At 38.5% G+C, this 8,927-nt stretch overlaps 1 protein-coding gene across 1 annotated transcript; it reads right to left on the bottom strand.

Moving 5' to 3' along the window:
* Window positions 1–745: 745 nt before the first annotated feature.
* Window positions 746–6,854, bottom strand: LOC122068151 (probable disease resistance protein At4g27220). The gene is made up of 3 exons (XM_042632019.1): window positions 2,937–6,854; window positions 2,472–2,553; window positions 746–1,139 (listed from the first exon to the last, which is right to left on the bottom strand). Exons 1-2 carry the CDS (start codon window positions 5,916–5,918, stop codon window positions 2,476–2,478), a joined length of 3,060 nt encoding a protein of 1,019 aa, XP_042487953.1. The 5' UTR covers window positions 5,919–6,854; the 3' UTR covers window positions 746–1,139; window positions 2,472–2,475.
* Window positions 6,855–8,927: the final 2,073 nt, after the last annotated feature.

Genomic DNA, 8,927 nt, shown 5'->3' with positions numbered 1-8,927 from the left:
AGCAAGTGAGTTCTCAAGCTTTGTACTTAAGAGTTCTCTAGTGCAATACAAGTTTATTCTTCTCAAACTCACTCTTGTGTTCACTTCTTCTCTTCCCAAATCCCTTAAGGAGGGTGGTTAGGCTGACTTAGTGCTAGTGGGAGTGCTAAGTGCCGGCACGGTTGCTTAGAAAGGTCTAAGGCCGTGACATCCTGGTGATAATTTTTGATAAAAATCATAGTAGGAAATCATTTATGTGATAATCCGGCCTTGTTTTGGTGCATCTGTGCCCTTCATTGTTGTGCCTTCCAATTTCTTTTCCATTTTAAAATTTTCTATGTGGTATTATCTTGATCAAGTCTCTCATTGAAACTCTAAAAGATCATGGATTCAAACCTTTATAAATCAAGACCTAAAATAATATTAATTTCAAATAATTCTACACATGACACTTTATATTTAAATGCTTCTTCTGGCATGTTGATCCTATTAAGTCTTAGTTTGTCAACCACACCAAGCAAGAAACATCATTAGGTAGCAATTAATTACACTCTCCTTGCTGCCTCTCTTATTGAAACAGAAAGTTATTGAATCATGGCATAGCATATAAATTTTAAAGACAGATTGAAGATCACATTAAGTCATGCAAAGCAATTATATATGAATCTCTAACAGTCTAATATTACAATGAAACAGGACACATGAACAATAGAAAAACCTAAAGAATTAATATGTAGGATCATGTAGCCTTGGATACAATTATATCTTAGATTAAAAGGAAAAAAAATATATTATTAGAAAAACTGAGGAAATAAAACAACATGCAAATCATGATTCAGTTTGTTCATAATTCTAGAAATTCTAGCAGTTTATAGCCAATCTATAGGCTACCGAAACTATCAACATATCTTGTCTTCTTAAATATTACAAACCCAATTGCTTGAGATAAATTACCAAAAAAATAATTTTTGTTTGAAATAAATGAGCAATATCATGCAGAAGAGAGAAAAGCTCCCAAAGCCATTCAACTCGAGAATTATGGGTTAACCAGTCAACGACACTCTGGTAATATGTCCAAACTCCTACATCTTTCCATCCCAACTTCAATGCGCTTTGAAGACCTGATTGCAATACCCTGATTTTTGTTTCCTGCACACATCCTGAAACTCCAAAATCCACAAATGCCACAATAAACACCAAAATTAAGTAGCCTTGGACACAATTATATAGTTACATCACCGAAAGTACTAATTTTGAGAGTAGGGTAACTAATCAATTTGGAAGAAACTATGCATATACACATTAAGAATCAACACAACTCAATGTACATTGGCAAAATCATAATCTTTGTCATAAGATTGAACCTATGAAATAGTGCCATGAAATGTCACCTTCTCTCTGCCCTGTTCATGCCATAAAATATGATACACAGATTTAGAAAACTTGCTCAAGGGCCTCCTGCTTGGTCAAGGTAGAGTTCTTAATTCTGTAGAACGTTATTTTACCTCCTAGATTTCCTGATGATGAAGCTGGTGGGATCCCAATTGCGTATGTTGTCCTGTCACCCAACAGTTCCCTAAGGAGGAAGATATTCAAGAATTTCCTCCTCCCCCCTAGGTATTGTAAAATATATATATATATATAGATAGATAGAGAGAGAGAGAGAGAGGGTGATTTTGTGTTCAATTACAGCCTTGTGAATGCTTTTATTTCGCAATGAAAAGAGTCAATGAGGTCTTAACCAAATGTTGAGAGTAGATGACACGTACATCCACTAACTTTGAGCTCCAATAGAGCTGCGACATGGGGATGCTCAAAGACATGTACATAATTCAGTTTTAACAAACCACGGATGGAACTATACCTCTAATTATTTTATTTTTTGACCAAAAAAGAAGTAACATTATAGAAAGTATTTTGAAGTACATTGAATTTAAAATCCTGAAACCCTAAATCCACAACCATAATAATAGCCATATAACAATCTAAATATATCAGAAGGCACCGCATCCGAATAATATTTTCATGAACAAAATGTTGCAAAAACTTAAAAACACTAGGTAAAATATCAAATAGTTCCCAACTTCCCAGGGCCAAGGATCCACACGATCGATCATCCACAAACCAGTCTCAAAAAATGCCAACATTTATCTATAGTCAAGCTCGATATACCCCTAGTTCAATGGTCCTTGCAGCCCTTGCATGAGGCCTCTAGCTTGTGCTTATTGCAGACTCCCTACCATATCACAGTTAATACATTCCCACACAAGAGACTTGTAGACAATATAGACGACCCAACCACCTAGCACTTTGAAGTGCTCATACTAGCTACCCATGAAAGAACAAAATTATGTTTAAAAAAAAAAAGAAAGCATATGTGCATGTTCGCTAGAATGCAAATCTATGTATATTCAAAGCTAATTTAAAGAGATTCGACAAAAACATACTGAAAGGAAAAATCATTCTTAAAAGATAGAGAAGTGAGAGCTTACACGGCTAAATCTCTTGGTTAACATGGCCATCACATACTTCCTCAGCATCCATGTACTCCCAGACAGTTTTCACAAATTTAACCTGTAGTTGGATGGTTTTAAATTAAACAAATAATGGACTTTTGTTGTGCCATGCTAAAGTGAAAATATTTTTTTTTTATTTAAAAATATTATTTTTGTGTGTGAGACCAAGGTTGTAGGTATCAGTATAAGTAGCTATATTGGCCATCACGATATCTGAATCGAGCCTAGATCGGCTGTAAAATGGTTCACTTTTAATTTGGTCGATACCCCAATTGGTATTAGTATCAGGTACCAGCAACATATCGATCAATATGTTCTTACCAATACGAGCGACTTGATCAGAGAGAAAGAGAGAGATAGAGAGTAGTTGACTTACATAAAGTAGAACCAAACCATGTTCTAGGATAAGAAATTAATTGAACAATGGGATAAATAAAATACCTTATCCAATTCTTGAAGGTGCAGCTTGTCACTTCGTTTATCCCACTCCAACTGATTGAACCATGTTTCTTCTACAAAGATCTCTCTCAATCTTGGTGTGCTCTCCCGACTCAAACTTATGGGGAGTCTTTTCAAATTGGGGCATTTGTAAATGAACAAACTTTCAAAGACTGGGAAATCACGAAGTGACACAACTTGGCATACCGTTGAGAAGTTGGGCAATGACTTTAATTGAAGAACCCTTAATCGAGGAAGCACCACCTTACCCTCCTTGTCTTCTCCCTCATTCTTCATAAATATTTCCTCTAAACCATCACAAGTAGAAATTCGAATCTCTTCTAGCTGCGGGAGACCTTGAGCCATACTCATTTCAAAGATGTGTTTCAAATTGTGACATCTATCAATACTTAAGATCCTTAGGTTCTCCAGGCTCCCCTTTAGAAAACGTCCGTGGTAGATTTTCCTCAAGTTTTGTATGTTTACCAACGTAAATTCTTCCAACCTGTTGAATGCTAGTGTATGGACAGTACTCCCTTCCTCCGCAAATAAAATATGCTCTAGATCCTCGCATGCTTCAATTTCGAGAGATTGTAATTTGTTTAGACCATTTCCTCCTCCACTTAGTCCTGGATAAATGTTCTTTAGACCACGACAATGGGTGAAATATAGGTACTCTGTTCGTCCCAACAACCCCTTCGCCCAATTGAAAAGTTCAGGGAATGTTAGTCGGGAAAAACACATCCCAGCTGAATAACGATCCCACCTCCGGGGAGGCATCATAGCTGATGTTAGGTCAACTATGAATTCAAACCTTTGAAACATTATCCAAAATTGTGTCAAATTTTCCCAGCGAATTGGGATAGCGGAACTGAGACATTTTATGTTTGACACCTCTAAATTGAGCTTTGTCAAATCAGACAAGGATGCAACCTCAGACAAACAAGCTTTGCTACTTTCTTCTGATCCTTCAATCTCCCACTCATTAAAGCACTCTGAAAGGTCGATTTCTTCCAAGCGAGATAACCTCGACAAGACTTTTCGGGGAATAATCAATGAATAGTTTCTTGACAAATCCAAATACTTAAGATTTGTCAATCCCCCTATTTCTTGGGGCAAAGTCCTTAAGTAACAGTGACTTAGATGGAGCATTTCAAGTTTCTTCATGTTCCCAAGCAATGATAAATCTATCTTCCCACGCATAATAGCTAGACGTAACACTCGAAGCTCCGTCAACTTGGAGAACGATGGTGGTATTGAAGGAATATTTGTGTATTGGAGATCTAGAACCTTGAGTGATATCATACCCTCAAAACTTTCACTAGGAATTTCTATCTTTGGATTATGTCGTAATGATAAGGTCGTCATGAGTTGAAAATAACTACTCATCTGTTCTGGGAGCTTACTGATTTTATTATGCATTAGAGAGAGTCGCTTGCATTTTTGCAAGTTCTTCATGTTGTCTGGCCACTCCTTCAGTCCTTTTCCAACTTCTACAATAAAGCCATGGTCTTCTTTTGCAATCCAAATGGCCACATCTCGAACAACATCATGCATCCTAACACATCCTTGTTTTTCATCTACATTTAATAGCAAACATGACCATTTAAGTGTTTCCAACACCGTATGCAACCTATTTCTTGCCTTTTTCATGGTTTCAGTAGCTTCAAATATATTCTCACCCAACACATATGGAAGCAAATCATCTTCAGAAATAATAAAGTCTTCAGGAAATAGACAACAAAACAAGAAGCAAAGTTGTGTTTCCAGGTTTTGAAGCCGATCATAACTATATTTTATTGAGGAGAATACTCGTGGTAGCATACCTGGAATTCTCGATGGGATTACCTCCTTCAGTTGAGTAATTGCATCAACCCATACAGTCCGGTCCTTATTTCGTAGTGCCTTTCCAACTGTAACAATTGCCACTGGCAAACCCCCACATTCTTTAACAACTTCCTTGGCCACATCATATCGCTTCGAGGAGTCCACACATTCTTCACCTGCAATCATTCTAAATAGCCGAAATGCATCTGCTTCGGGTAAATCCTTCACCTCAACATTGCATTGGGCGTTCATGTCCCCACACACGTCTAACAATCTTGTCGTGATGATAACGCTGCAATCGTCTTTGTCTCCAAACGGAATTCCAACTTCTCTTAATGGCAGTTCCTCCCATACATCATCCAAGATTATGAGGATTCGTGCCTCTTGCTTAATTCTCTCCGATAAACGACTTGCTCGTACCGATTCGTCTTCTTCACTGAATTTGTATCCCAAGTTCTCTGCAATACCATTTTGAATGTTCTTCAAAATAGGGTTTTGAGACACGGTGACCATCACAACACGATCAAAGACCCCTTTGTTATTCAGTTGTTTGGCCATTGCTTTCATCAAGGTCGTCTTCCCGACCCCGCCCATACCATAAACTCCAACCAAGTTGAACTTCTTGTCCTCCAAGGCCTCCCTAATTTGATTCATGGCCAAGTTGGTGGGCTCAAAAACTTGGAAATTAGGCATTAACGGCATGAATTCTATGACACGAGGAGCTGTAGGAGGAATTGACACAGTATCGCCAAATTGGTCGCGTTCCCTTAGAAGATCATTGACTTCATCGATCTTTATTTTTGCTCCTTTGCCAACAGAGTAACGAGCACGGCAGTCCAATAGGCATCCGTTGTTCTGTTGATCTGCGACATCCAACGCCCTTACCGTAATCGCTTCCTTTGTGGCATTCACTTTACTAATCCAACTACTTACCTCTTCTTTGATATCTTGTCCCCGATCTCTTGCGACATCCATCAACCGCTGAACACTTGTTTTCTGATGTTCCAGTGTGACCATTTTTTCTCTAAGCTCATCGACGTTTCTCTTGTGGTGAACAAGATAACCAAGGGGACGGAGAATCAGAGAAACCACTACAGCCTTGACCACTTCGGTGATAGGTCCAACAGAAACTCCCAATGCGGTGACAACAGCAGCCATTGTGGTGAGATTCAGACAAACAGAGAGATTCTGAATCGAACAACTGAAACTCACAGCAACTACCTTGAACGAGAGGTAGGTAAGTGAGAAAGCTTATTTAGCAAAAGCTTAGCAGAACAGAGCAAAAATGATTTTTTCTACACCAGAGCTTACTTTTTACGTTTTGAAAAATCAAAACCAATGAACCAGCTGGCGTCCAAGAGAAACGCAAGATTTCGAAATCCTCTACAGCGTCTGAACTTGGCGTGAGGCTGGCGGAGCCTACTTGCCATGCCGACACATGGCATCGGCCATGTGTATGGTGGATCATTCACTTAACTGGTCTAAATAAAAACCTTGATAACTCGACCGGATCAACCAAAAATCCAAAATGGTAATGGTCTTCAATCCTTCACTCTTCTTCTTCTCCCTCATTTCTCTCTTCTGGTCGCACGAAACACTCCCATATGTTCTCCTTCTGCTGTTCGATCCCTCTGTTTCCTCTTGTCTTCCTGTGGTTGATCCTTCCTTACTCTCTTCTTCTTCTTCTTCTCCCTCTTTACCCTCTTCTGTTCGAGAGAAGGAAAACCACCAAAACCTAGGGCATAAAAATCTCTGTTCCCCTCTTCTTCTTCTCCCTCCTTACCGTCATCTGTTCAGTAAGGATCTCAGTTCTCTCAAAACCTGCATGATGTGGTTTATGCAAGATAATATTTATTTAAGGTTTTCAATTTTCTGTAGAGATCTCAGTTTTGTAAAGTAAATGACCCCAGGCATACTTTAGTTCTTGGTCATTATCCTTTCCCATGACAGAATTTTGCCTTGAAATGGGAACTAATTCAGTCTAGAATTTGAGTTGTTGCAAAGTCTACAGATCTCACCTCCAATAGAATATGAGATTGAGATATAATAATTGCCATTACCAAACACAAGTGCATTTGTGCAAGTTTTTGTACCATGCCTCTTTGCCAGGAACAGATGATGATCAGTTTTTGATTAATAAATGGGCAACACAAAGAAGAGATTTTTCTACCCTAATTTTTGGGGGTTTTTCTTTGCCCGAACAGAAGAGAGTAAGGAGGGAGAGGAAGAAGAAGAGAGAAAGGAAGGATCGACCAAAGGAAGATGAGAGGAAACAGTGATCTATCAGCAGAAGGAGAAGATATGGGAGAGTATTTGCTTTGTACGACCGAAGACCATTACCGTTTTGGGGTTTTGGTCGACCCGATCGAGTTTTCATTTAGATCGGTTAAATGAATGATCCACCATACACTTGGCCGATGCCATGTGTCGACATCGCAACAGGCTCTGCCAGCCTCTGCCAAGTTCAGACGCTGTTGTGGATTTCGATTCATTCCGAAGTGGAACCCAGGTCTCACTTCATGTATAAATTCTAGAATCCCTATTCTAATTTACTGTTGGTTAATTTTGTGAAGTTAAACGTCGATAGAGTAATTAAGGGGAACCTAGGTCTCAGTGGGAGAGGAGGGTATTATCAGGAGCTCTCGAGGAGAAATTTTGGTAGCATTTTTCAACTTATATGAGGTCTGTACAATTACAGTGACGAAATTAAGAACGCTTTGAGATGGGTTAAAATTATGTGAGAAAAAAGATTGTATGATTTTTATATTAATTCAGATCCTATTCTCATTGTGAAAATTGTGTCCCAAAGAAATTGCAATCAGTGGAACTATTGGTACTGATTTCAAGAAATTATCTCATTTTGTGATTCGCTTGGGGTCTATAGCTATTTTTCTTACTGGAAAAGTAATCCGGCAACAGGTTGGTTGGCAAATTGACTTGCAAACTTTAACCAATTCTACTTGTGAGGGTCATTCTACCAAGAAACCTTATTTGTATTACAAATGAAGACGGAACTGATCTCCTATTGTTTTGTCTGTAATATTAGCTTTCTTGTTAGATGAGTCAAGGATGAACATTTATTTATTTATTTATTTATTTATTTAGGGTAAAAGCAGGTCACGTCCCCTTTTCTATCTTCCACTACTCAGAACGGTGACAACAGGGTTGACTAAGGGGACCGTTTTCTATCTTCTACTACTCAGCACAGTGACGGCACTGTGGGCCCAAGAAAGTGAATGGGAAGCATCTTTTGCCAGGAAGGTATTTCCCATAACAGTCATATATGTCTTTCTTTTAATGCGGTTGGGGCTGATGTTGTAATCAGTCTACAGTATCAAACTGCACCCATGAACACCATTTCAAACGAGGTGTTCAACCTTCACCCTATCAATGTGTACACAGAACACCACATGCACCGCTAGTGTGTAAACCATTCAACTTGTCTTTCAGGAACTCATATTTCACTACAGAAAACCCTAATTTCATTTTCTCTCAGACGGTCTAGCAGAACACTGAGAGCTGGACTTAAACTGCAAATATAATAAACAAAAAAAGTGAGTATTAGAAGAAAATATACTCTCAACCCATAACCAGTAGAAATGATAGGAGGAAATGTTCTCACCAATACTCCATTAACTTGCACATGGAAGCCTGGTATGTTGATGTGTGATGAATGAAAGCAAGGGGATGCATTTTCCCTTTTATATCTTCCTCTCTTAAGTTTTTCTAGTAAATAGGGACTGCCCCGGGTACCAAATAATATTCGGCTTAAAAAAATATATAGTTGAAAATAAATTGAATTACTTTTCATTTTCCAAAATAGAAACCAAACTAATTTTTGTGGTTTGGTTTTGATTCCAAATTGACATCAGGATTCTCCTTCACTGTGGATGGAGGAAACTACCCCCATCAAATTTTGTATCAAGAAACCAAGTATCAATTCCTCTATATATATTTTACCATAAAAAAATTTCCTCTATATATACGTGCATTCCGTACGTGTAGGAGACAATAAGTACTGTTTCATTCACTACCATTTAAGGTGCATAGAGAAATATTTATAGAAGAGAATAGGACACTTCGCATCCCCGGTCCATATGTGCAGAGGTCCAAGGATCCGACTCTTCTCCTTACCATCCATCGCCTAGGTCGGCCTATAACTACCTG

Source organism: Macadamia integrifolia, unplaced genomic scaffold (assembly GCF_013358625.1).
Source record: "Macadamia integrifolia cultivar HAES 741 unplaced genomic scaffold, SCU_Mint_v3 scaffold3459, whole genome shotgun sequence".
In the NCBI taxonomy this organism is placed as follows: Eukaryota; Viridiplantae; Streptophyta; class Magnoliopsida; order Proteales; family Proteaceae; genus Macadamia; species Macadamia integrifolia.
The sequence above is the reverse complement of the archived record's forward strand: the minus strand, read 5'-3'. Positions and strand labels throughout refer to the sequence as shown.